Raw genomic sequence first — 27,906 nt, 5'->3', positions numbered from 1 at the left:
ACTGGCTGCTGCACCTATAGGCCTCGTGTCCTGTTTTGCTAAGTGGCTTCTGAATCATACGTGGTCACCTGCATTTACACATCCAAACATAGGTTGTGCAAGCAGATATCGCTGTTTGTGTGCCCAGTTACTCAACCAACATGCACAACTACGCGTCAGCTCACTCTCCTCCCACTCAGGAATTCACTGCTTCCCAAATTGGGACATTCAATTCCATTCTTTTTTTTCTTCTTCTTCTTAAGTTATTCAACACATAAAAATCAAACTAAGATTCAAATTATGGAAGAGGTCAAAGGAAGACATTTCTATTTATTCCCAACCTTTAAACATTCTGCAATACTAAACGTAACTCTAAATACCCGCTTTCTTCCCGCTTTGATGAGAATTCAGAAATCCTGTGGCCAGTGTCCAGCAGTGTCATCAATGTGATACTTGAGTCAGGGAAAAGTGTTGAACTGCCCGGTGCCTTATTTTATTCTGGGAATCCGAGGTAGATAATGCTTGTTATTGGCAGATCAGAGGTGGCAGAGACCGTGACTGTTGGGCTTGCTCAAGTACAAGGCCTTCACAAATGTGATGAGGCAGGGTTTTGAGAATTGGAGGAGAACAAGGGAGCACAGGTGAAAGTCCGCTGTGAGAGGTTTAAAGTCACAGGCGCTGGGAAATGCCTTTGGGGTAATGCCGCTTTGGTAGAAGCAACGTGCAAAGCTGTAGCCATTCAAGGGTTACTGTGTTGCCTATGGAGCTTCTTCACAGGGGAAGACACAATTTTAGAATTCCACCTATGCTCAAAACACACTTTTTTCTTCGTTATAGAAAATATGTCTGAGTTTAACGCTAGAGGGCAAAGAGTAGAGGCATCTTTTCTGTATGCAAATGCTGAGGAAGCTGCTTCTGTGTGTAACAGTATTGCCACATTTGGCCTTGCCCTTGGCATCGACAAAGAAGAATGGGTTTCGTGACATCAGAGAAAACTGTTATGGGGACTTATTGATACAGTCACTTTTGCTGTCTGCCACTAAGAGAATTCCTGACATATCAGTCCTGGGGCCCTGGGCATCTCGATAATTTTATATGGCTTCTAAGTCTTCATATCCTGTATCTTAACTCTATTTTCTGTCTTGGAAATCTGACGGATTCATCTTTAGTGTTTTCTAAAAATTGCGGCGACTTTTTTTTTTAAACAGGGTTTCTTCACCTCAGCACTATGGTCACTTGGGGCCAAATGATTCTTTGCTGTGGGGAGCTGTCCTGTGCATTATAGGATGTTAAACAGCATCTCTGGTCTCTACCTACTAAATACCGGCAGCACCTCTCTGCCTCCTGTCCTAAAAATCAAACATCCCGCCAAACAATGCGAAATATCCCCAGGCAGGCAAAATTGCCTTCAGTTGAGAACCACTGGTTTAATATGAACTGATGAGAGATTAAATGAAATAAACCTTGTGTTTAGAGTGTTGAAAACAATTCTACCAGTAGTAGAAAGTTATATAGGAAAACAAAAGGGGTGTCTTTGTGTAGATTAAGCATCTATAGATATATAACTAGTTGCCAAACCAAGTCTCCCAGAAGTGTAAATCAGAAGTACCTCATGCAGGTGCCACGACATGAAATACAGGGACACCAGCCATGAAAAAAAGGTGTATTTTTTGCAACCAGCCCACAAGGGAGGCCTTGACTACCACGCCATCGCCCCAACCACCTTTTAGTTTTTCCCTAACCATCTTCTACAAAATGCATGGCATTCATCCAATATGAAACAGTCGATTTTTAGATAAGAGGTCTATGGAGATGGACATTTTTAAAAGTACTGTTTACTTAATGCAGCATGACTTAAAATGGGCCTGTAACCTGACAAGTGTACTGAATGAGGAATGTTCAATTTACCAGTTCGAACCAGCCAAGTCCTCACATGAACTTTCTGAGACCCGGCTGAGAAGCCTGGGAAAGTGTAACTAACCACAAACCCTCAGTGTTTCCTCCACCTGATTCCTTCTCCCCAGCCTTCACTCCATTACCTTAAGCACTCTTCTAAGACCCACTTAATGCTCCAGACATATTATAAAATCTTAGCGGTCAACAGAATCTACAGCCACCTCAGCTCACCAGCTATATACCTGCTTTCATGTCAACCAACACTGAAAGGAAAGATTCTGTTCTATTTTTAAATATATTGAGCAAAGAAGCAGCTTGGTATGTAAAGGATGGCTGTCACCCAAATTCACTGTTATTCTATTTTTAATCAAGGATAATAGACTTTGAAGTCAGATACATCTGGGGTTCAAATCCCACGTCTTTGTCAACTGTGTGATTTTGGGAAAATCACTTAGCCTCTCTGAAACTCACTGTCTGCATATGTAAAGTGGGAAAGATAATAATAGGTTACTAAACAGTAGGTTGTTTTGAGGGATGAGTGCGATGACATACATAAAGCATAAGTGTGCTAAAATGTTGGCCATTTTGTTATTACTATTACTCTTATGAACATACTATATTCGTCATTCACTCACTATTCACGAAGCACTTATTCAACACCTTCTGTGTGCTGGAAAAACTCAGTAAATATTGTAAAATGGGTTTTCTTAATGACTCAATAAACATTTATTCAGTGCCTTTTATGTGCTGGGTGCTGGAAAAACTCAATAAATATTGTAAAATTGGCTTTCTTAATGACTCGAGATTTCAACCAAACAACACTGAAGTATAAGAAATGTCTCTGCTGGTGGATAAAAAATACATTTAAAGTGTTTTGTATGGAGCCTGGCACATGGTAGATAGAAAATGTCACATGATAATGGTGGTGCTGATGGTGGTGATATTGAAAACTAGTTGATTTGATAATCTTTACTCAATTCACTTGCCAGAGTTTGTCCCTCTAAGAAACCATTTATTTTCAAGTAAATGAGTACTGATCTTGTAAGAAAGAACTTCTTTTCTCAAAGTAACTGTTTAATAGATGCAGATTAACATTCTTTATTACAGGGTAGGCTTCTAATAAAGAGTCTAGAGTCTGGGAGGTAATTCTCACTACTGAAAAGTAAATTAATTTTGACTAATTTATAAGTAAATATCAGAGTAGTTGGGCTTAGTAGTTGGGCTTAGAAGTTCCCATAATATAAAGAAATCAGAGGTATGATTATAAATATGATAACGATAGTAAAAAAAAAAAAACTGCTCACCTACTTTGTAAAATAATTAAAGGTAGACCTCACCCCTTGGTTAAAAAGAAATGTATTCTTTTACATTTTACATTAGTTTACAGTAGGCATCATTTTCTGTGGGAAATAGACAGGAATAAACAGGTGTAGACGTTTGTTCTTCTTTGTCATTTATTCTTTCACAATCCCTTAGTATTTCAACACAGTTTGATGCACTCTATTGTGGGTCCTTAGGGCCTTAATTCTCAAAAAAAAAAAAAAATTTTTTTTCCAAAATTGTTTTTCCACAAAATAGGAAGTGCCTAAGTATGATAAAAAGTCTTTGGTGACAGCAAAGTAAGAACTCATTATGCTTTCAGGCCAATAATCATGTTAGTGTGGCATAAGCCAAGTTCAATGAGAAATTAATTTTCACCAAGGGCTGTCCTTACCTCAAATATGTTTGAAGGCTCATTGTTGTACTGATTGGATATTATTTCTGACTGGTCACTGCACCACTTGAGTCCACCCAGAAAGCTGTCCGTATCCAAGTCGTTCACGTCTAGTTCAGAAAGGTCAAGTTCAGGAAGATCTGGGCAAAGAGGCTGGTCTTCACCAACCAGAGCAGCACACTGCAGGGGGCAGGGGAGGAAAGAAAAAAGCTTTCATTAACTGCAGGAATTTATTAAACTGCAATAGCATGTGATAGGAATTAAGCCTGGTTAATTCAACGACACCACCAAAGCTGGTTTCCAGGGTTTTAGTCCCCAGAATAAACATCCTAAATTCTTTAACTCACTTTGCTCCCAAAGGATACTTTGCCAGAACCATTCCATCCCAAATTCTACCTCCAAATCCATAGTAAATGCCATGCTTCCATGAAGCCTTCTCTGATTCGTCCAGTTAGAAATCAACTTAGATTTGTTGGTACCTCTTTGATAGTAAGCACTTACCAAGTTTCAAATTGTTTTCTGGTTAACTATTTGCAAAATTTCACTCTACTCTTAGAGTATAAGCCCTTTGAGGGAAGGATACAAATTTGATTTCACCTTGGAATTGCATCACACACACGAGAGACAAAATAAACGATTACTAAATGAGAGAAGAAAAAAAAAGAACTATACCAGGAAAACTTTCTCCATTTACTCTCTCTTTAACCATTATAATCATATAATTCATTTAGCAACTAATGATGCAACGTCCTTTAACATGTCTATGGTTCTCTTGAACTGTTATTTAAATCTTTTACTTTTCATGAGCTTCTGAACTTCTCAAACAGGTCAAAAATAAATCCATTGAGATGAAGGACAAAAATCATATTTTTTATGATCTTTGTTATCTTTCACTATGTGTAACTTGCAGGTCTTGTGTGTTGGTGTGTGCGTCTGTGTATATGTGTATACCGTTGGGATCACCTGAAGTCTGAAAAGAAAAACCACTCTAGCACACCACAACTATGTTTTTGTTCATCATTTATATATTCCTAAACTATGCACTAAGTGAATTCAAAAGAACAATTCTTTATTTGGAGTTTTAAAAATGATTTCAATATATTGAGAGGCTTAAAATACCCTCTACCGTGACTGCGCTGCTTGTGACCTCCTTGCCTAGAGTAAGTGGTCTGTTAACTCTCCTGCACTGTGGCTTTCTGAGGAAAGTGGACCCGCTTCCTAAGGTGGGCTTCTAACCTCGGACTGGCTATCTGATTGCTGATTCATCACTGCCAATTGTGAAGAACCCTGCAGAAACTTCCTTTTGAAGGGATCTGGTGATGCCAGAGCCAAAAGGACTTTATCTATCTGCAAGCCGAGGGGTCTCAATTGAAAGGCACACTCTCTGAGGTGGTCCCCTCACGGCCCTCCCCCCCAAGGCCAGGAGAGACGATGGGGAGTTCTTCCCATCCAGGCAGCACTTGGGCATGAAGCTAAAGATACTGCTTGACATTCAGATTTTGAATAAAATGAGTTCTACGCAGATTTTTTTTCTCAAGCACCCCTGTCATCCCTGGCAGGCTACATTACACGGGTCATACGCAGCAGCATGATCGTAAGCACCATGCTGAGAAGTAGGTACTGGGTAATGGAGTCAGCAGTTGGTAAGGGGAGGCTGGGAGAAGCCTGAAAATTCCTGCACTTCCTCCCTAAGACCACTGGGCCCCACGGAGATCGCAAATTGCAGGCACAAAGGTAATGCCAAGAAAGGGCAACCCCCTTCATCTCAACTCTTTCCTTATCATTTTATTGGTCTTTCTCTTTTATTATTGGAGTTAGCCCAAAGTTACAGATCCGTATACTTGACTAGATTGATAAGTAAGCGGAGGCTGGGCTGAAGAGAAGATTTTGTTCTGGGACAGTGTTTGGATTTTGTTACAGGCACAACACTTCCCAGTCTCCACACTTGCCCACTGCTTGTCCTCCAAACACAAACACACACACACACACCCCCACACACAGTTAACTCTTCCACAACACGACCAATTCAAAGACAAGGGGAGAACTTTTTCACTGGTGCAAAACCCACTAGGATTAGGGGAGAGTCCTTAAAATAAAAAGCATAAACAACAAAAAAGAAAAATAAGTTCGACAACGTAGGATCTCTACATCTGGCTTAAATTCCTTTTGTGGAGAGCATACTCTAGAACCCGTGTTTGGGAATGCTGATACCAACTGGTGGACAACTTCTTGCTGTCTCTCTCTTTAACAGCCCTCTCGAGGCATGACTTCTTCAAAACCCTTTAACCTTTCAGAAATACGTATTTTTCAGTAACTTTTGAAAACCATTAAAAAGATCAGATCAATGTTTTGTATTTTACTCTGCTGTAATTCACATATTTCTTTCCTTTCCTCTCTCTGTCTGCCTCTCCCCCTTTTGCTTTTCTGTTATCATTGAAAAATGTGCATGTGCTCTTGCCAATGCTGACGTGCTAATAAAATCAGGGCTTCTGAACGTGGCATTATCCTGATAATCTAAAACACATTAGTGGTAGCAAGCGTTCCTGTTATTAATTTATATTTGGCCTTTGGATGATGCCAGACTTAACAGTCCGAGCCCTGGAACTGTCCCCATCTGACACTCTGATATCTACTGCTTCCCTATACATCTGTAACAGGTGTGCTTTATTGCAATTACGGAGACACATTCTACCGCCTCTTTGCAACTATGACAGCTATTTCACAACCACAGCCTTAATTTTATAATAAGATTTAAGAGCATAAAGCAGTCACTGAACACAAAAGGCTAATTATTGTACGTTATTTCACCCCAACAGACTTTTCTCTTAGTTGAAGAGCAGACAATAAATTAGCTTAACTGCACTGATGATAATGATTATAATTAAGTATAATTCTCCATTAACCTTTTGGAGGTTTTTGTGCCATCGATGGTAAATTTTAAAGGGAGAGAGAGAGAAGAAAGAGTGGACTTGGCCACATTAATTACATTAATGAAAAAAGAATCTTACTTCTTAAAAAAAAAATTAGGACAGGGGATAAGGGGCAGGGCAGGGGTCAGTAAAGAATGACAGTCTCAGTAGAGTGTATGTCCTCGGAACTGTCTCTGTCAATCTTGGTAAGCTTATTGGACATCACCTTCATTAAACTGGGAAACACGGGGGACTCGGAGTAGCTATAGTGATAGAGGCCTTTATTAACCAATGTACTGTCCCGTCATTATGTGCAAAAGGGCATAATACGTTTTAGGATGACAGCAAACATTAATGATTCAAAAAATGAAAGCGGCCTACGCTACCTGCTGCTCGTAATATTTGAGCCTGGCGGAGGTGATTCCCAGGGCTGCCACCACCGAGGTTGGGCTGCTAGCAGCCTGCTGCCTCCAGCGCAAGAGAGAAGTGACTGGCCCGTCTCAGCTGACCGACAACTCAATCCACGACTGGACAATTAGCCCGAGACCTCACCTCCTTAAGAACAAAATTAAAAAGCCACTGTTCTAAACGGTTCTGACGCTTGTTTGAAAATGACTGCAGGAATGCCAATGAGGAAAATAAATCTTCCCTATTTCCATATGATCTAGTTCTTCAATCAACTCCTAGCAGCATCAGGAAGAATACATGATGCAAAAATGAAACTACAGCAGCTGAGACCCACAGTGCCAGCCAGACAGCCACCCACAGGATACTCCAGCTACTCGAAGACAATTAGGACTTTGAAGCCACTTAGATCCCTGACTCGTAATAGCTGCAGGACGTATGAATTATCCATAACTCTTCCACCTTACCAAGAAATCACAACAAGATAAGAACAGTTACAATCCGCAAATATGCATCTGCCAAGGCAAGAGAGGGCAAACGGAGCCAGCATTTGCAAGCCCAGCGAAGAGTTAAGAATCCAGGGCATGCCTCACTAGAGAGGAAAAATGCATTCGCAGACGGCCTTGGCCAAATTATTTTCACTTTAGATGTGTATCGCAGCACCACATGGACATCTTATTTAATCAAATCACGTGTAGCCCTTGATCCTCCCCTTACCCTACGTGCCCCCAGCTTCCCAGAGGAAGCTCTCCCAGCCCTTTGCCAGATTCATTGTTAGCCGCTCAGATCCTCCCTGCAATTCAATTCGGGTCCATCTCACCAGAGTCCACAGAAAGTTTTGCTTGTTTCCCAAGTTGGCCAAACTTTCCGAGAACATTCCATTGTGTTGAATGCGAACATGCCGCGGTCCTCCGTCCCCCCCGCTAGTCACTCTAGACTCCAGAGATTACGAGGAAACCGGCTCGCTTTTTTTCCCCCCTGTATGAATTGTAGCCAGCAGAGACTGTGGAATTGATGTATTGCCATCTATTTTTACACAAGCAGCGAGCAGCTCCACACACAGTCCTGCATAAACTCTATTCTCTCTCCTGCTTCAGGCAGCTCTCCGTGGTACAGAGAGATTTAACCATTGGCTTCCCTGCCACTGACGCTGATGGAAAACCTTGCACCGTGAGGCATTTTTTTTTTTTTTTTTTCTTTGCTGGCCAAAGCTTTCAACCACATAGAGGAGTTTTAAAAGAATCAGCTTTGTTGTTTTGTGTTCTGTGGGAAAAGCAATCTAAAATAGCCCAGCAGGATTATTTAGGATTTTGTGAGTTCTCTGATGAACAGAGAGAGAAGAAGAAAAAAATCCAGACTAGAGTCAAAACTGACTAGATTTGAGCCCATCTATTTTAATATTTTTATCTTCATCTTATTATAAATAGAAATGGCATTTTTCCAACCAGGCCACTAAACACCACTGGAAAGACTTCAGCTTCTGATTCATATCAATATCTTAGGGCATAAATATTGCATATGAGTAGAAACAGAGCCAAAGGCACATGGAAAGAGTTTCTAACTGCAACAGATCCTGATGACAGCAGCTAAGCTTTGATTTGTTCACGGTATCTCAGAGGCACCTTAAAATAGCAAACTTATTGGAGTTAAGATAAGATTGAGAGTCCCTTCCCAAAGCTCCTGCCCGGGCTACTTTGCTGCCTCCTCTCCTCGCCCAAGCCCAAGCCCTTCCCCCTCTTACAGGCATAATTGCATTGCGAGGGAAGCTTCCGTCCTGGCTGCAGTGCTGAGCCCAGCCCCACCTCACCTCGATGTCACTCCATACAGAGTCCTGGTTGCACATGTCCCACGCCATCCAGCTCCTGAATGACGCCAGTCAAGCTGTTTCAACTCCAATCCACAGTGACACAGAGCACACACTCATGCAGGCAACCAGCCCCTTACTGAGAGTGAACTGAAGGCACCTGTCTTACTACAGTCCCCAGTCACATGACAAAGCTATTAAAAAGTAGGCTGGGCTGTCACTCACCCAGCCTCCCTTCTCCTGTGCTGCTAGCTGCTCAAACTCGTGACGTCACTCAAAGGCAGCCCTCTGCCTCAGTGAAGTAACGCTTAAAAAAAAAAAAAAAAAAAAAAAAAAAAAAACGGAAAGAAAGAAAGGAAACACTTGGACTTTTGGAGCATCATGCTGTGACTAAAGCCAGCTTTGAATGCCACCGACTCTAAATGGAGCCCTGGCCATATAATAACTAAAATCCCCTGCAATCTTTTTTTAATTTATTTTCCTTCCAAAACAAGCAAGTGGCAAAGCTCTCTGTTTCATGACAGAGTAACTACATTCTTAGCTAAAATGTGGACTCCCTCAGGACTCAGATTTGAAGACATCCAAGTGGACTTGGTTTGGGACTAAAGCAAGATCTTATCACATGATGGATTTTTATGAGACATTTTCTAATTGGGGGAAGTGTTTGAAAACAGAGAATGGGGCATGCTTTCTTTCTTTTTTTCTTTTTTTTTTTTTGCTTATTTAATCAACAAAACAGCCTGTGTTTGTTAAGGTATAAACAAACTCCTCCACCCAGAAATCTGCTGTCCCTGTGGCAGTAGGGAACACCAGCTCCCGAGAAGTGTTACTGCAGTTTACTTTGTTCCATATAAGGAGAACAAGCAACAACATACCACCCTTTCAGGGTCCTTCTAATTATTTCCATTTCTCTCATAGGCTCTCAGAAAACAAGTGTTAGTAAAGACATTCGCTGCCGCTTTGCCCAGATCAGCTTAGTTTCCCGGCTACCTTTTTTTTTTTTTTCATACATGTAGCATTTCCTCTGCAACTGCCTTAGGGTGCCTTTTTGAATAAACACTGGATTCCAACCCTAGTACCCTGGGTCGTGCAGTTTGCCTTTGAGATCAAGAATGTCCGTGGAGTAAGGGAAAAATACCGACATGCTATTAGCAGAGATATTCATTTCTTGAGCTTTTTCATTTTTTGAATTTTTCAGCTTCTAGCCTGAGACAATGAGGGCTAATGCAGGTTCAACTGTTTTATGATGACATTACATATTGAATCCATAACAAACTCAAGGTACTAGACAACGCCAGAAAACACTTCCCATAACACCACAGAGGTCGGATTTAACCCTTCCAAGTTCCAGAGTGATGTTCACGTGGATACATATTTGTGAATATACATGTTTTTATAAAATTTTAAACCCCATTTATTTTAAAAATCAACTCAGTCTTTTACTTGATAATTACTCATCGGGAAAAAAAAAATTCCCCAGGGATCTAAAAATGATTCTAAAGCACTATTCATTTAATCTCCTATTCTACTAAGTTTAATGTAATGAATTTGCTATTGTCCATCCCTTTATCAGGAAAAAAAATGGTGATTTGCTCTAAATATAAAGTAGCTCAAATATTAAAGTGAAAGAAAAAACAAACCAAAAAACATCAGACTGTTTCTTCTTTCAGATCACATCTATCTTAAGAAATTTGTCTACCCTGAGATCTGCAACAAGTTGCTAGTATATTCCTGAATAATGTGATGAAATTGACAGTTTGTCATTACTGGACGTAAAACGATGGCCAAAAGCTTTGACGTTTTAAGTTAGCTGAATACATTTCACTGGCACATTTTCCCTCTTACAAATAGCGGAAAATTACCATAGTTTTAATTTTCCAAATCAAGAAAGAACAAGAAAATACAACCTCGGGAAGGCTTTTATACATGCAATTAGTGGCATTACTCTGCACTCCCCACAAAGAAACACTAATTTTCTTCACAATTATATTCTGATTTAATGTAAAACTACAGTAAATTATTAAAATGCAGGGCAAAGGTCATTGGCTCTGTGCTCAACACAGTCAACTGTGAAATAATATTGGTCACTTGACCAAGAAGAGTTGATGTTTATTCATTATTATCAGGTGATCCCTGTGTCGTGATATTCTCTGATACTTTTGTGTTCATTGAATGCTGGGCATCCATTATATTTATGTGAATATATATATATTTTTTCATCCTATCTTTTAGAGATGTTCTTTACACTGGAACATTCTGTATTATTGTTTTTGATATTTAACCTGTTCATATTATGTTATCGGGGTTTTCTTGTTTGTCTTTTTGCCGCCTAATTCCACTTTTTCTTAATCAAATCAGCACATCCACTGAAAGCAAAGGTGGTTTTATATATACATACTTTTTTCTTTTTCTTACCATCACGAAGAGGGTTAGTTAGGAGTCAAAACATTGAAATGATTTATAAACTCCAGCATACTGCAATTTTTCCCTCAGATTTCTATTATTGTACACATAAAAATTTAAATAGATTCTTGGGGAAAATTAGAGTACCTTCCACTGTTGTTTTTTTGGTCTCAAAATTACAACTCTAATGAGAGGGATACTTTAGAGGTCTTATAATTTGGTTAATTAGCTCTTCAGATTAAACTTTCTCTTCTGTCCAGTTTTTCTTTTCTCAGGAGCACATAAAGTGTTAGTTGCTCACCAACCTTGGTCTTTCCTGGTTTCCCAGGATGTTTCTATATTTGATTCCCCCTCTGCCTTGACTGTTTCTCTTCCTTTCTCCCTGCAGCCCTCATTTCATCCCTTCATCAACTCTGCCTCCAAGATTTCCAAATGTTTGGTTTCAATCAACAATGATCTATTGAAACCTTACTGTGTCCAGCAATGTATTGCAAAGGCTGCTAAGAAGGCATATGTCATGAACACAAGGGAACTTACTTACAATTTGGGAGGATGACAGACCTTAAAAACACAGAGTAATCTGATATGAAAAAAACATTGCTATTTTGCTCAATATCCAATTCTTTTCTTCCTTAAAATACACCCTTTCTAGGTACAAGGTCCTTTCACTAACCATTAAATTCACACCCAAATCAACCCCATTTTGTCTCAACAATAGAAGGAGGTATTTATTAACATCTGTTGAGTGCTCATAATGTTCCATATCTACACAGAGCCTGGATTCCACCCCAATGGAATTTCTCCCCTCAGTAGTTCGGTTATCGTTCCCCAAGACTCCAACATTGGTGGAGGCAAGAGTATCTATCCTTAAAGTCGATAAGAGAGAAATTAAACTTTCAAGAGAAGAATTCAATTCTATGAAAAAAATTTGACAAAGTACATAACGTTTGCGTTTCCTTCCCCTCTCCTGCCCCAGATTGCAAGGCTTTTGCTGCCCTGCCTATTTCAGACATCTGCCAGTTATAAAAAATAAACACCATCAAACCCAAATACCCAAGTAGACAACAGCAGAGACTACTGGTTTTGATCTCATTATTGAACATAGGTGGGAACTCAGAAGTGAAGAGCTACTAGTATAAATATCTTTTTGCTCATTTGTTTTTCTAAGCTTACAATAAACTACATGAGAATAAATTTAAGGCTAAAAGTTTTCAAAGAAGAAAAATGGGGAAGAAAATATACATCAGAGCTTACAAGGGCTAGACACTGAAATTAGCATTTTAGATACCACACTTCGATCAATTTAGTCCTCAAAACTACCCAATAAAGATGATCTGTGTACCCATTTTATAACTGAGAAAAATAAGACAGAGCCAGGATTTAGATAACAGCTGAAAAGAGCATACAGATCTCTGAAAACCCTTCTAGGAAGAACTAAAGTTTCATAATAAGAATAATATTCATTCCCAAATCAAAAGCACAGCAAAGTCCCCCGAGGCAACTTTATAACCTAGAGACTGTCTATGTAGCTGGAAACCAACATTCCTGGGAATGCTGCCTGCATAGAAAGGAAAGGGATCTGCCTAGAATGGCTAATATTTTTAAAGTTAATCATTGATAACAGGCATTCAATTGCTGGCTTTTATTCCTAGAGGGGCTAACTGATCCTGAAACCCCACATCAGTCTGAGCACGTGCTCTGAGCCCCTGGGACGTGTTTGAAGCTGCTGCTGTGCAGGGCACAGAAGTTGGTAGCAGGGCAGGGTATAACAAAGGCCTCTAGCCTATAACCACTCTAAAATGAAGTCTTATTTTACACAAAATCACCATGGTGATGTCACTGTGAACTGAGCATATTTGGAAAACAGAGGAAAATCAGTAGTCGGCTTTAATGCCTCCTAGCATTTGTTTATTTATTTTTTTATCTTCTAATAAACTAAACAACTTCAGCAACCTCTCTCTCATCTCCAGTGAAACCTTCTGCAGACCAGCTCTATGCAACTGAGCCTGTATTTTAACGTGGATCTCAAAATCTGCTCTTGGCATTTTTCACATTAAAATAAAAAATAATGTGCAAATTAATCCAAATTGCAATCAGTTGGACTAATCTAAACATAAGGCAAGAAGTATGCTTATTAGGCCCACAGATAAGAGATAATAAAAGGATGGTTAAAATCTGATTTTGTCTGATGCTTAACTCTGTTGTATTTGTGCATTTATAGACATTTTCATTTACCTTAATTATTTCAGGTTAATTCATTTATAATGCAGCGAGTTATTGACTATTTAAACAAGAAATGTTCAATAGGATTATTTAACATTTTTTTTTTACTGAAACTGAAAATAAAGCACATCATATCTTATTAAATTTGTTATTATTTAAAATTTTAAAGTCCTATCGAACCTCAATAACATAATTCACTTGGTAAGAGAGATATTTTATCCCCTAACTGAAGTTACTGAGGGCCAGAGAAACCTCAGGTACACAAATTATTAAATTGGAAAAAAACTGTTAGTCAAACAGTTCCCCCTGTTTGGTACTTATTTCTAGAGCTGGGGTCCTAATGAGCTTAACTTTTTTTGATTGTAGAGAATAAATTGTATTTTCAACTATTGTTGAAATGGTAGAATTAAATAAGTGTGTTTTTTTTTCTTTTTCTTTTTTTCAATCCCACCAGGTAAGATTCAGATGGGTTTTAGTTATTTTGCTTTTGTTTCTGTTGTGGATTTCTCCAGTGCTTTGGTATTTGAATTTTATTCTAGCAGAGTGAATATATATCCTAAAAATGTGAGGATGTAGAAAGGAAATAAATTCTCATCTTAGGAAGCAATTAGCTTAAGGTCTAGCTAAATTTTGTGATGCCTTATATAAACTCTTACTTTTTTTGCTAGCCCAAGTAAACACAAGATTTTTGAGGAAATATTCTTAATCAAGAAGACCACTTCTAAGACTGACCTCCACATAGCAGCTCAATCAAAAACAGATGTCAAATACAACTGGTCAGATTATAAATGAGTACCAAGTTTTCTAGAGGACAAGCAGGCAGTATGTGTCAAAAATGTTAAAAATGGGCATCCGCATAGATCCAGAAATTCTACTTCTAGAAGTTCATCTTAAGGAAATAACAGGGGGATATGTGCAAAGATTTTTAGTGTGAAGATAGTCAATGCTACATAATTTACATTATTGAAAACTTGAAAGCAGTGTAAATGTCCAACAGTAATGGCCTAGCAAAATAAATAATGGAACACTATATATATATAAACTCATATATATTCACACACATACATTCATTATGTATATATATTCAATGCTATCATTAAAAACTGTTGTGAAATACATTAATGGCATAATGAGAAAATGTTCAAAATATATTAAGGTTTAAAATTTTATGTTTGAAAAAACTATAATCACAACAAATTTACATATAAATATACACTCAGAAAGATAGAAGAGCTAAGAGGATAAGGAGAAAATATAACAAGGTGCTAATAGTGGCCGATGACATAAGTTCTTTTAAATTTGTGTGTGTGGGGGGGGTATATGTGCCTTTCTGTAATTTTTTAATTTTCTATGCTAAATATGTATAACTTTTATATTCAGAAGAAGAATAAAAACTATTCATTTTTAAAAGAAATATAGAGATTCAGACTTATAACTGTGCCTTCTTAACATACAGGGAATGTAGCAAATAGAAATAGCCCCTGACATCCAATATAAGTCTCAATATTCATCATATATTTAAAAGAAAGCCATTTCTGTATATGAAATCGAGTCTAACAGCCACTCCACTCAGGATGCAAAGCTGAGAGAAGTTACTACCTGGCACCCTGAGAAACCTCTGAGCCCCGACTTATAGGGATAGGAAAGCTATCCACTATTAGCTTGCCTCAGAGGTGGGCCCAGACCACTGACACCCAGATGCCACAGCCATCTTCACTTTGTTTCTCAAGTTGAAATTCATCAATTAAGTGAAACAAACATTCCATTCTAAAATGCGATTATCCTTGGTAGGGTTAAGGGGATTTCAGTTATTTATACAAAAGCATCTATTTGTTAATCATATTTTTTTATTCCCTTCTAACATCTAATGGAGCTCAGAAGCACAAACCAAGAAAAAAAAAAGTAAATGCTTTCAGAATGTTATGACTAAAGTATCAAGAAAATTTCTCAAGAAGGGATTGTTACTGACTAGGGAATAGGAAGGGGCAGTTCTAGAAGGAAGAAGGGAAGAGGTGCTGGAGATGTGGCTTCTACTGGAGACCACGGAAATTGACTGGATGGGGAAAATGCAGTCCACGTTTCAAACCAATGACTTGCAAGTGAACTTCTGGACCACAATCTGTTCCAAAACGGGGAGCCACCTGTGTAAATACTGTCATGCTGCAGCCCTGTTCTTGGGCAAGCAGCTCATTCTGGGTTCTCCGAATGTCACATGAGACCTTGACCCACCTCCTTTCCCCTGGAAGTCTGACTATCTCCGCAGGAATGGAAGCTGTATTATGAGCCTCTTCGACTTAGCATCCTTGCAGTTTCATGGGTCTTTCCTGCAAATCACTCTTCTTACACTTGGGTGATCATTATTTTGACCATTAAGAATTCTCATGAGAAGATGGTTGACGGGGCTGGAACCAAGGCCAAGTTCATGAGTTATCAAGTGATTACATGAGGCTCAAGTCTTCCTGATAAGTAGAGTGACTTTGTGGATCTTGATTTAGCCCAAAAGAGAAGGACAAGGATGGTAGGAAGGACATGGGTCCTGCAATTCAACTTTGGGCGGTTCACTTAATGATTCTGAGCCTCAGTTTCCTTATCTATCAACAGAGATGGCCGGATTCAACTATATCTAAGATCCCTGTCAACTCTCAAACGCAATGCTGTATCTGCCTTGACAGACGCAGGCAACCTGGGAAGACTTCTCTGCATGCGGTGAATCCAAATGTTTCATTGTACAAAGGCACTAGAAATCAGGGAGGGTGTGCAGGAAAGGTATCCGGTGCTCAACTTTGCTGAAAAACCACACAGCTTCATCACTTTCATAGCAATATGGATATTTAACTTCCTAACCATTGCAGAAAAAGAATAGATGAGAACTGGTAAAACATAATACTTTCATGAATATTGGCTGTAAGAAGACCAGCTTCTACAGACCTGGATTTCTTACAAAGCCCAGGTCATTGCCCCAGAGAAACAGCAAGTTTTCATCTTGTTTATCATTAATTCTATTAAATGGTACAAGTCACGTAGAAGATCAAGTCCCTGCTTGCATGGTAAGGATGAAAAACACACAGCTGATATGATAGTGACTATTCACTTCTGCCTGCATATAGATGCAGTTTCACATACTAACATGTGATTTGGTTTTACAACAGGTAAGAAATGATGTTACCCAGAGAGAGAAGATAGAAAAGAGGATGGATCTGAAATTCAGGGTTTTGTAAATAGGAATAAGGTCTAGGGAAATATGAGCTTAGAGTAACGCTTTTGCCTCCTAATACCAGAGCACTCCCCCCGTTAAATAAAAAGCTCATGGTATTGGGTAAAAGAAGACCTTACCTTTTTTTTTTTTTGTAATTTGAGAAGGATCATCTGAGATACTACTTTAGGGTATGGAGGCAGAAAAGAAGGACAAATGCCTAACATGGGTTATCTTGGCATTATTAGCAAATACATTAAACCAATGCTGTATCACAAGATATATGGTTGATGCATCACTGGGAGTTATCGAGTTTTCCTGTTTAGCTGTGTTCTCTGTACATATGACCCTATTTATCAGGAGGAAGATCTGTGCTTCAGAGCCAAATAATATCACCAACTTAGAGACCTTCCTTTAGCGCTGAATGAATAGCTCAGCTGCAGCCACACTAGATTCCCTAATAGGACATTTGGAGAGGGAGCCCTGGTAACAATGGAGTAAGCAAAGTAAGACCAGGTGAATGATAAACCTCAGTAAGGACAAAGCCTTGACAGACCACCAGCTCAAACAGTGCAGGACACTCCAGCAGTACACTCTAGCAGGACAGATTTAACTTCCTGTTTTCTTGCACCCAGAAAAAAGAAACAACAAGAAAGCTAACATAAGAAAGCTTGATTTCTGGACCTGTGAAACAGTTTCCAAAAGGCAGTTTACAAGTTTCCCTTTTCAACAGTCCAAAAGCTTGATTATTCTTTAAAGAGCCCAGGTTGTACTTTGCCCCAAGCAGATGATCAGAAAGGATTCTTTTCCTACCTCTTTTCAAAACAAAAATCTCTGACAACTCCTGAGGTGTAACTTCCTACCGTCCATCTTAGTACATCCATTTCCATGTAGGGTACCTAAAAATAGGCCACACCTAACCTTTTGCACAGCCATACAAAGCTACTTAGTGGGAACTCCAACTATTCAATCTCCTGTGGGTATTTTCAGACTGTGCCCTTTTTGTCTTCCCTATTGTATTACCTTATGTTGAATATTGCGTAAAAACACAGAACAAGAGAGGTTTGCTGGGAGATACCTTACACTGCAACCGTTAAGGCTCCATATTTGAGCTTTGTGATTTTGTTTTAGACTGAATCAAATGAAACTGTGGTTAATAACGTTCTTAAAAAAGCAATTTAAATAATAATGTTCAATAAACTTATTAATTCCACTGACAATATTATGGTTGTTGAGGTTCTTACACTTCAAAAGTATAGCCAAGTACATCAATGAGAATGAATAAACTTCTAGTACACATCAAAATGTACATAATTTCCACAAACATAATGTGAAGCAAAAGAAGCCACACACACCAAAAAAGTACATACCTACTTACGCTAGTCATTATACAAATAAGTACAGAAACAGATATACCTAATTTATGCAGTCAGAAGTCAGGACAGAGGTTGCCTTTGGTAGTGGTTGGAGGCTGGAAGGGACTCCAGAAAGCTAGTTATGGTTTATTTCTTGTTGGCAGTGCTAGTTCCATGGGTCTGTTCAGTTAGTAAAAGTTCATGGAACTGAACCCTTATGATATATGCACTTTTTGGTATTCATATCATATGTCAATAAAAAGTCTAAAAAGCATAGAGAAGAAAGAGAAAGAAGTCTTTCTATACTCCCAAGTTTTAAAGTTTGCTATCTTTCTGTTAAAAAAAAATATTCTGAATGTTCAATTTATCTCAAAAATCCAGAAATTACATAGACAATCAGAAGTGTAGTAGGAATCAAGGGACCCGATGTGTAGGTTTGTTTGTTGACCTTGGACAAAGCCATTTCACCTTTCTAGATCTATCTTCTATCAAAAGATGGGATAGGATTAGGTATCTCTGAATGTATTTCCTAAATGAGTGAAGTGAAGGAAACTTCCAACTCTATACCTTTAGTATTTTGCCCTTGGTTTAAAATTTGTTATTGAAGGGGGTCATTGACTTGGTGTGAAAACAATGGTCCCCTTCTATGAGAACATAACCTTTGGGGTCAGTCAGCGCAGATGCGCCACTGGGTATCTACCTGTGTGATCCCAAGCAAGTTACCTAAACTATCAGACCTCTCATTCTTAGCTGTGAAAATGGCAACATAAATACCTACTTTATATGATTGGTGTTAGGGTTAAATGAGATGTATACAAGCCCAGTGCCTAGCATATAATAAGTACCCAGTAATGATACCTGTCATTCACATACCAATACTTAAAACTCTTTGAACATCAAACACCAGTAGAATAAATACATAGGTTTGCTTTTTGCCTGGCTTCCCCATCTAAAAAAGTCCTAAAAGCAAAGCAGAGCAGACCTCCTTTTGAAGTCTTACATTAAGCCAACTCTCTATGAGTGTACACACAGAATCATCACCTAAGCTGTGGGGAGGCCAAGTGCCTGTACCTGAGGAAGGGAAAACCAGCCTCATACCAGTCCTGACCTGTCTCTACCTCTAAAGAGACCGGAAGGAGCAAGTGCAGAGAACAGTTTTTGTTTCCATGTTGCTGTCCACAAAAGTGATCTGAGCCAAAAGTCTTTCAAGAGTTTCTCTGTTAAGAAACAAGACATCCATATGGTGCCTGAAAATTGACAAGATACCATGAGTTTGCAAATTCGAGAAGATCCGCCAAATAGCAAATCGTGTTTTAAAATGATGATATCTATGGGGTAAAAGTGGAAAACAAAGCCGCAGGAGCAAAACAATTCAATATAAAGTCAATTTTGCCACCAGTGGTCCATTAACTAAATTGTCTTAGCATTCACACTTTTCTCGAATTTGTGATCAATCATACAATTACTTTTTAAATTGATAAAGTGACATAAAGGGTATGTGATATTTTGTTTTAGATAGTTGAGGTATTTTTTTTATTTCAAGTAATTTTTCTGTGGAAGGATATCCATATACATTAAAAAACTGTGTTGGCATATACATTTAAAAAGTTGGCATATACATTAAAGTATATACATTGGCATATACATTAAAAAACTGTTGTCCAATGCAGCAGCCACTACCCACCTATGGCTACTGAGCATTTGAAATGTGTCTAGTCAAACTTGAGATGTGCTGTCAAGGCAAAATATACAGAGGATTTCAAAGTCTTAAGTGTGAAAAACTGAATGGAGGATATTAATAGTTTATAGTGATGACATGTTGATATAATATTTTGGACATATTGGGAAAAATAAAAGATTTTATTAAAATTAAACTTACCTTTTCTAAATGTGGCTACTAGAAAATTCCAAATTATATATGTGATGTACATAATGTTCCTATTTGACAGTGGTGGCCTGAAGTTTTGCACTCACTCTCAAGTAAGTGATATCATAGATGCAAATAAAATGAAAGAATACAGAATCAGGGAATTTCAGAAGAAAAGGGGTATTAGAGCAGGTCCCCAGCAGTACACAACTCCAGGGCCATCACTCCCATCCCCGTCAGTGAACAGTGATCCTTGGACCTTTACCGTATTCTCGCACAGCCCTGTATTAAATGTTGTATAATCCACCTCCTTACATAATCAGGAAGTCCTTCTAGAATATCCCTGAGGCAACCCCATATTATCTTTTCAACACCTTCCAAACCTTTTCAAACATATACGTAATAACGCGATGGAAATTTATAAAGTGAGGTCTAACCGGTACTCCAGATTGGGAGCGGGGGGTGTGATAGAAAATAGAGCTGATCATATTATAAAACTCGAACAGGCTGCAGGAGAAGGCCAGAGCAGCACAAAGTATGCAAGGTCTGAGGGATGAGTATGCAAGGTTCTCAAGAAGACTGTTCCCTTCCTGGGGACTAGAGGCATTTTTCAGAGGGTAACATTCACTTGAATTACAAATGCACCCGCCTCTCTCTTCCAAGGGAGAAAAGCCCGTTGTTGCATCTATAATGTAGCTTTAGTTTTTGGTGCCAGAAATGATTCAGTAAACACAGTTATGTTATGGTACACTATTCGTATTCAGCACTCAAATTAATCTCAAGGCAGTGCTGGCATGAATTCAATTTGATGCCTGTGCTTAGGATTTCACATAGGTGCCTTCATCCAATTCTTCTTCGCAACTAATAAAAATCTTAATTCATGGTAATATATTTATTTCTAGTTCAGGTCATATTAAGGAGTGCAGTACTTTACAGAAAACTAATTAATATCAATCATATATTATAACATTTTTAATGTTTCAGAGGAAAATCTTACACTAGGGGAAAGATTAGATGAACCGGGGGTCTTAGCCTATCCTATTACTCTATTTCTAGAATTTGAGAAAAAGGTACCAAACATCACTTAAAATATTAATTTAATTGAAGGTGTGCATCATGGGAAGTCTGGGAATTAAGAAACCTCGTTCTTATCCCTAATAGGACATCGATTTGATGTGGCCCAAGAATGTAATTTACACTCTCAGAAACTCTGTTTTCCACCTATTTTGTGTAACCACCATATAATTTGCAAGTTGGTAAAGATAGTCAAATTCAGATGTGTGACACTATTAAAATAATGAACTTCACTAATAGCATGCCTTCTGCAATTGTTGGTAACAATTCTATTTTTATGTAATGTTTGAGTAATGTTAATAGCATCATATTTTCTGGGATTGAACATATAGCCAGCTGGACGGTACAAGCGTGAGTCCTTGACTACAACAGAAATGGTGCCCCCTGGAGTTGTGCAATACAGTGGCCCTCCATTGCCTTAAGGAACTATGTTTAAAAGGCCTAATTCTCCCCTAGGTACAAAGGACTGGAGCAGTGGTTATACAACTCCTGAACATCTTAAAAAATAATAATAATAATTCAATAGATGCCTTGAAATTGCATGGTCATACTATCCAGCCTTTCCAAATCAGGCATCAGGCATTCATTCATTCTATAACAATTTCCCCACACTGACATGCTATAAGCAAAAAATAAAGTTAAATAAATAAATAAAAATTAAAAAGATAGGCACATCCTATTCTTTTTTTTTTTTTGCCTCTTTAACAATCTACACATAAAACCTCCAAATCTGAGATAGACAGATAGATATAGATAGATAGATATCTATATATGTATTTTTTAAATCCTGATAAGTAGAAAGAAAACAAAAGCCAAGACACCAGAAGGAGTCTGGGGGCGGAGATCATGCCTCCTGATACTCACTTTCAGAATCGAGTCCATAAATGATAACCCCCAGGATGCGTGTCATTCATTTTACTGCAGTGTAAATACTTGCACGGCAAGTTGAGGGAACACTCACGATGGGGGCTCACACACACTACTTTTTAATTCACAAGGGCATGGTGACGTGGGAGGGCACCTCGGAGTCACTGCTCAATGAACTCCACAATAGGGCACAGATCTGAAACCCAATCTTAGCCTGATATGGACGTAAGAGCAAATATATACAGTATCATGTGCTTTCCAACAGCCCTGTGTCTCGAGGGAGCTCTCTGACATCAGCAGTTGAGACAGGTGGTTCCCTTTCCAACTGTGGAAAATAAAACCCCATTGCAGAGGCACTAAGTAAATATAGCTGTACTGTAATTTTTCTTTGGTGCACTCTCCCTGTGATTTCTGTCCTGTGATGATACTTTATCGAAGGAACCCATCCAGGGCATCCTTCCATGCTAAACACTGATTAAACATTGGCAAACGGGCTGAAATTGGCATTCAAGACACTGGTAGAGGATTCTGTTTTGCTGCTCTGGTTGGAGAGTTCTCCTCCTCTCGTTGTCAAGTGGCTGCCTAAACCTCTGCTGGAATATGTCCCTGTTACTAATACAGCCCAACAAAATGACAGACAAGAGTCAGACCATCTGAAAATCACATGCACAGAGCAGGTTAATACCAATCACATCCAGTTCAAGTCTGAGAACTCAAATCAGCTGAGATGTACTAAGCCCTTTGCGACCACAACTATTTGCTTTTGCATTTAAGAATTATTAGCAGAAGGGCACCCTGTAACTTGTGTATAAAATTACTTAATTCAATTTCTGTTTCCCTTTCTGAACATAGATACTTTTACACTCTGACAGCCGCTGGCTCTTGAAGCATTCTCCTTTTTGTTGTATCTCCTTAGAAACACAAATCTTGTTCCCTGGCAGCGGCGGCTCTAAGTGCTGTACCACATGCCCAAACTAGTTCTCCCTCGCAGCTTTAATTCACAGTAAGTGGCATGAAAGGAGGTCAACCCTTCTCGAAAAATACTCAGAGTTCTTTTCGACTTCAGAATCTATTTTGGAAAGCCACACTCCCTGGTACGTAAAGAGCAGCTTCCCATTTTGAAATTCTGGCTGTAACTACTGACAACTTGACGGAATGGCCTCAAAAGGGCAAAAGCAGGGTGACAATCACAGTTTCGACTCTTGATCATCATTCTCTCAGGAAACTCCATGAGATAAGGAAGTCAGTAAACTGCCATCCCGTCCTTGCCCCCAAATAACCCTTTTATTTGAAAACTACTTATGGCGTGCATACATGTCTTAGCTTTGCTTTCCTGAGGTGTTTATTGAATGCTTAACTCAATAATGCCATCTTAATCCCAAAAGTTTCCATGGTAACCTACCACTGTAATAAACAAGTCTGAAGGATGGGAAATGAAGCACGGGGCTCCTTTCTCCCCCTCTCCTTCTTCAGCTTTCAAAGAACAGGGTCTTTTCTACTTCTAGAGAACGTTCTACTTCTAACATTCATAGCCCATAACTCTTTGAGCTAGAGTCAAAATAGTAGCAATAAAAAAAAAAATGATGACCAACATTTGGTGAATATTTGCTATTAATGCCAAGCACTGTGCTGAGGAGCTTTGTGGATTATCTCACTTAGTTCTTGGACTAACAGGAGAAGCAAGTACTATTATTATGTCAGTTCTAGGAATTGAATCTTAAAGTTTAAGTAACTTTTCTAAAGACAAAAAGCTGATATGTAGGAGACCTGGGGCCTGAAGTCAGTCTTGTCTGACTCCAGACATTCTGCAGACCGTGCAGAAAAATGGCATTTTTGCTTGTGCCCCAAAGTCACGTAACTTAGACATCTAGGAATCTCTCCACGAATCAGAAGGGAACCATAGCTTCCCATTCAGAATGAAAGTAAAAACACCACACACATCTAGCTAAAACTGCCAGGGAAATTAAGAAAAGGCAGAACTCAAACAGGATCACAGCCAACACATGGCACCCTGCTCTGGTCAAAAGTAGCCACACCACAGGTCTCTTTGAATGTGATTTGGCAAATCATTTAAAAGAACGTCCCTTTCTCTGTGGATCAACCTCTAAAGTTAACTTGGGATGTCTGATTCAGATCACTGACAGCACCCCCCAGAGAAAAAGGAGCCCTTATTATAATGCCACTCTTCTTCCGAAATGAAACTTAGACTCCTTTTGAAGATGGCAATTGCAAACGAAAGTCAGATTAGAACACATCTTAAGACCACATGGCAAACCACATTACAAAAATGTTTTCCATGCCACAAACCTGTTCCTATACAAATCTATCCCATGAAGTACAAACAATATGCTTATCTCACTCTAGAACAGAACTCAGTAAATACACCTTAAGCTTGACTCTTAATACCAATAATTGAATAAACTCACAATTTTATAGCCTTTGCTTGGAGTGCAGCCAAATACAGAAAGGTAGCATGAGTCAGGGCCATTCAAAACTCATCATGGTACTAGTCTTCAGAAACGGGAGCTAAAAAATATGGTTTTCTAATCTCCTCTGATTTATGAAAAATAAATAAAACAAACTCCATTGAATGCATTTACCCCCGAAAAATGTAAGCTCGCAGAACTTGGCAGCTCTGGTCTTAAAACAATTATAACTAAGATCCAAAGTACCTGGGTCACCTGGTGGACTAGAGGGTCATCATTCAATGGGGCAGGTTCCAAAGTAAATAGCCCAGAATTCAAAGCCAGAATGAGACTGTGTCCTCTGATATGCTCACACCTCTTGGAGCCTAGAAGAACAAAGGCAAACAGGGATGGCCTATGGCCACTTGGGGAGGTAGGCATGTGTTATTAATTCTGAAATCCCCATGGCCACCGTCACCACCACGCCTAAAAAAAAATCAAAACCACACTGATTATAACTGAGTAGGAATGAAAGTTGCATGTTTTGGTTTTGTAATATTTTGAGGTCTGGTCTGAATGTAATGATTTAAAAAGGAGAAACTCATTTTCTAAAAGAGCATTAAGCCAAGTTCACATTCATGATCCCTTTCTAGGCATGCACATTATACTGCTAAGAACAAACACTTTGAAGCAAAATCTAATTCCGATGGACGCAGAATACATTGGCTGTGAAGGCTGTGCCCTCAGCAAGGAGCACCAGACACAAACATGAGTACGAAGCCACTTCAGAACATTTCATCTCAATCCCAAGAGCTGAACTACTTAATGTCTCTGTGCCTTCATTTTCCCATCTAGAAAATGGACATAATGCCTACCTCCCAGGCTTATCACAGGGATTCAACAGGAAAAGCTGAAGGGGTGTAAGTAAGGGGAGTACAAAATGAATGCCTCACCTACAGGGGGGAGCTACACAAATGCCCACTTCCCTCACTTTTCAAATTTCTCAGATCCAACTATTTCTCTGTCCTCTCACTCCTTCTTCTCCCTCCTTTCCTAAAGCATTTTAAAGTAAATTATATGCAATAAAGTTTTTGTACCTTTTAGTCCATGGAGTAGAGATTGAGATTTATGAATACACAAAGGTGTATAAGGACCAGGACTCATGCTTCCTTCTCTGGGGGTGCCTTGCCCACTTACTGAAGGGAGAGAAGAAATGACAACTCTGCTTGGAGGATAAAGTAAGTCCCAACTCAATGTATAAAAGAGAGGCATTTTGGGGACTTCCCTGGTGGCCCAGTGGCTAGGACTCCGCGTTCCCAGTGCAGGGGGCCTGGGTTCCATCCCTGGTCAGGGAACTGGATCCCACATGCTGCAGCTAGGAGTTCGCATGCCACAACTAAATTTCCTGCATACCGCAACGAAGATCCTGCATGCGGCAATGAGGATCCCACGAGCCGCAACTAAGACCCAGAGCAGCCAAATAAATAAATAAATAAATAATAAATAAATATTTTTTAAAAAAAGAGGCATTTTTAAAGATCAAAGATTCGGTGTGAAAGAAAAATCTTGAAAACTTTTAAATGGAAAAAAAATTTTGATATTTGGATTTATCGCCGATGCTTTAGTCATTGCCAGTTTGGGTAAATGTACGAGGAAAGAGATAGTACAAATTGCTACCAAATGTCACTTGCTTCAAAAGAATGAGTGACAGACAATGTCTACATTTTCCAACTCCAAGCATCTCTTTTGTTATTTATAGGCAAAATTATTAAGGACTAAATATGAAAAATCAAAATTTTGAAAATGCAGAAATAGGTGAAGTGCGGAAAATAAAAACAAGCAAACAAACAAACAAAAACAAGGAAAACCTGAAAGTAAGATTACTCATATGCACCAAAGCTCTCTCCGAATATTTGCATCATAAAGCTACTGTAGAAATGCCCAGAGGTTAAAATAAGTAAAATAAATTAAACTGGTGGTATAGGAGAGAAGAAATGTATTCTCAGAATCTATATATTGTTTTTCTAAATATTATCGGTAACCATCACCACTTGAAAGGGGAAGAGGGAAGTGGAAAGAAAACACCTTACTGCTTGGAAAATTATCCACAAAGAATTCGTCTCTGCGATTCATGTCCACAGTCGTTATTTATAGTCTCAGACAGTAACTTGAGACTTGTTAAAGGGTGTGTGATGGACTTCCTTCTCCTCCACAGGAACTCTGCCTACTAAATACTAACTGTTCACAATCTTCCCACCTTGTAAAGGTAGATAAAGTCGATCCTAAAGGTTATAGTTAAAACTGAAAGTCCTTGCTCAAAGACTTGGGGTCAAAGGACAACGTCAGCGTCATGATGCCGAGGCAAAGAGGAAGACACACATCACCAATCTCTCTACACCTAGCCAACTGTCTGGGAAAATACATATCTGCAAACATGTAGAATGCAAGATTAAAGGGGAAACAGCCAGCTGTTACAAGTCAACAGATCAGTACGTATCCACTACTATCCAAAAGATGGTCCAGCAACATGCCAGGTGCTTAACTTGTATAAGACTGTATAACCACGTGTTTAACTTGTATAAGACTGTATAACGCTCTGCCCTGAAACCACTTATAGTCCAAGAGTGAGTGGAAGGTCAGACTCACAATCAATTAATACACTCACATGTGAACAGAATAATAGAAAGTGTGTTGAGGGAGAAGAGACGGGGATCAGTTAGGGGCTTGAAAATAGATCTACTTCACCTTATAGACAGCCAGGCCCTGTGAAGACTTTAGAGGCTCCTGCCCCACATGTAATTCAAAATAAAAAGTAGACTCATTACTAAATTACATATGTCTAGAGAAACCCAATAGGGTTCTAACCTTTGTCACAATAGCTGTTTCCAATGATCACTTTTTTAACCATTTTTTTAAATTGAAGTATAGTTAATTTACAATGTTGTGTTAGTTTCAGGTGTACAGCAAAGTGATCTCAGATTCTTTTCCATTATAGGTTATTACAAGATATCAAATATAGTTCCCTGTGCTATACAGTAGGTCTTTGTTGTTTGTCTATTTTATATATAGTAGTGTGTATCTGTTAATCCCAAACTCCTAATTTATCTCCCCCCTTCCACCTCCAACCTCCACTATCCCCTTTGGTAACCATAAGTTTGTTTTCTGTGTCTGTGAGTCTATTTCTATTTTGTAAATAAGTTCATTTATATCATTTCTTCAGATTCCGCATATAAGTGATACCATACAATATTTGCCTTTCTCTGTCTGACTTATTTCACTTAATATGATCATCTCTAGGCCCATCCATGTTGCTGCAAATGGCACTATTTCATTCTTTTAAACAAATGTAATAATCTTTCAAAGGAAAAATTTTGGTGCCCTTGCATGTGTGCCCTGCTTTGCTGAGTGCCCTACTCACTAGTTTAGTGTAGTATTGGGTAATCCTGTGTGCTTGCCAACATGCAAATAAAGGAAAACAGAGATGTGGTTTGCCAGGACCTTGCCCGTCCATTCGTGGGCCCTCCAATAAAAGTTCTGGGATCCCGAATAAATGATTGCAAGAGGCATACGTGGCCGGAAAAGAGCATGTGGATTCCTCTAGCTCTGGGATGGGGGGTACCTGCTGAGACCCCAGAAGGGTGAAAGGCAGAAGGAGGAAGGATAATGAAGGGGAGATTTAAAAGAAGACTGACCTGAGGACAGAACCAGGCTCTGATACTTCCTGACTCTTTGAAATGAGTCAAGATATTGATACTTAATCTCCCTGGGTCTCTATAAAATAAGGATGACACCACTGCCCTCATGGAGAATGT

At 39.0% G+C, this 27,906-nt stretch overlaps 1 protein-coding gene across 6 annotated transcripts in view; it reads right to left on the bottom strand.

Annotated features, from left to right (window-relative positions):
- The window catches only part of PPARGC1A (PPARG coactivator 1 alpha), a 467,754-nt gene that overhangs the window by 92,079 nt on the left and 347,769 nt on the right, over nucleotides 1-27,906 (bottom strand). For 2 of the 6 annotated variants that reach the window (XM_082462056.1, XM_082462052.1), the window contains exon 2: nucleotides 3,590-3,769. In XM_082462056.1, coding sequence (XP_082318182.1) covers nucleotides 3,590-3,769 — 180 coding nt within the window. Of the gene's footprint in view, nucleotides 1-3,589; nucleotides 3,770-6,884; nucleotides 6,980-7,723; nucleotides 7,864-8,710; nucleotides 8,975-21,686; nucleotides 27,591-27,906 lie in introns of those variants that run through there. The other 4 variants (XM_082462055.1, XM_082462054.1, XM_082462053.1 and 1 more) reach the window with 4 other exon arrangements.

Source organism: Balaenoptera physalus (assembly GCF_965194825.1).
Source record: "Balaenoptera physalus genome assembly, chromosome: 5".
NCBI lineage: Eukaryota > Metazoa > Chordata > Mammalia > Artiodactyla > Balaenopteridae > Balaenoptera > Balaenoptera physalus.
This window is presented reverse-complemented; position numbering and strand designations above follow the sequence as displayed.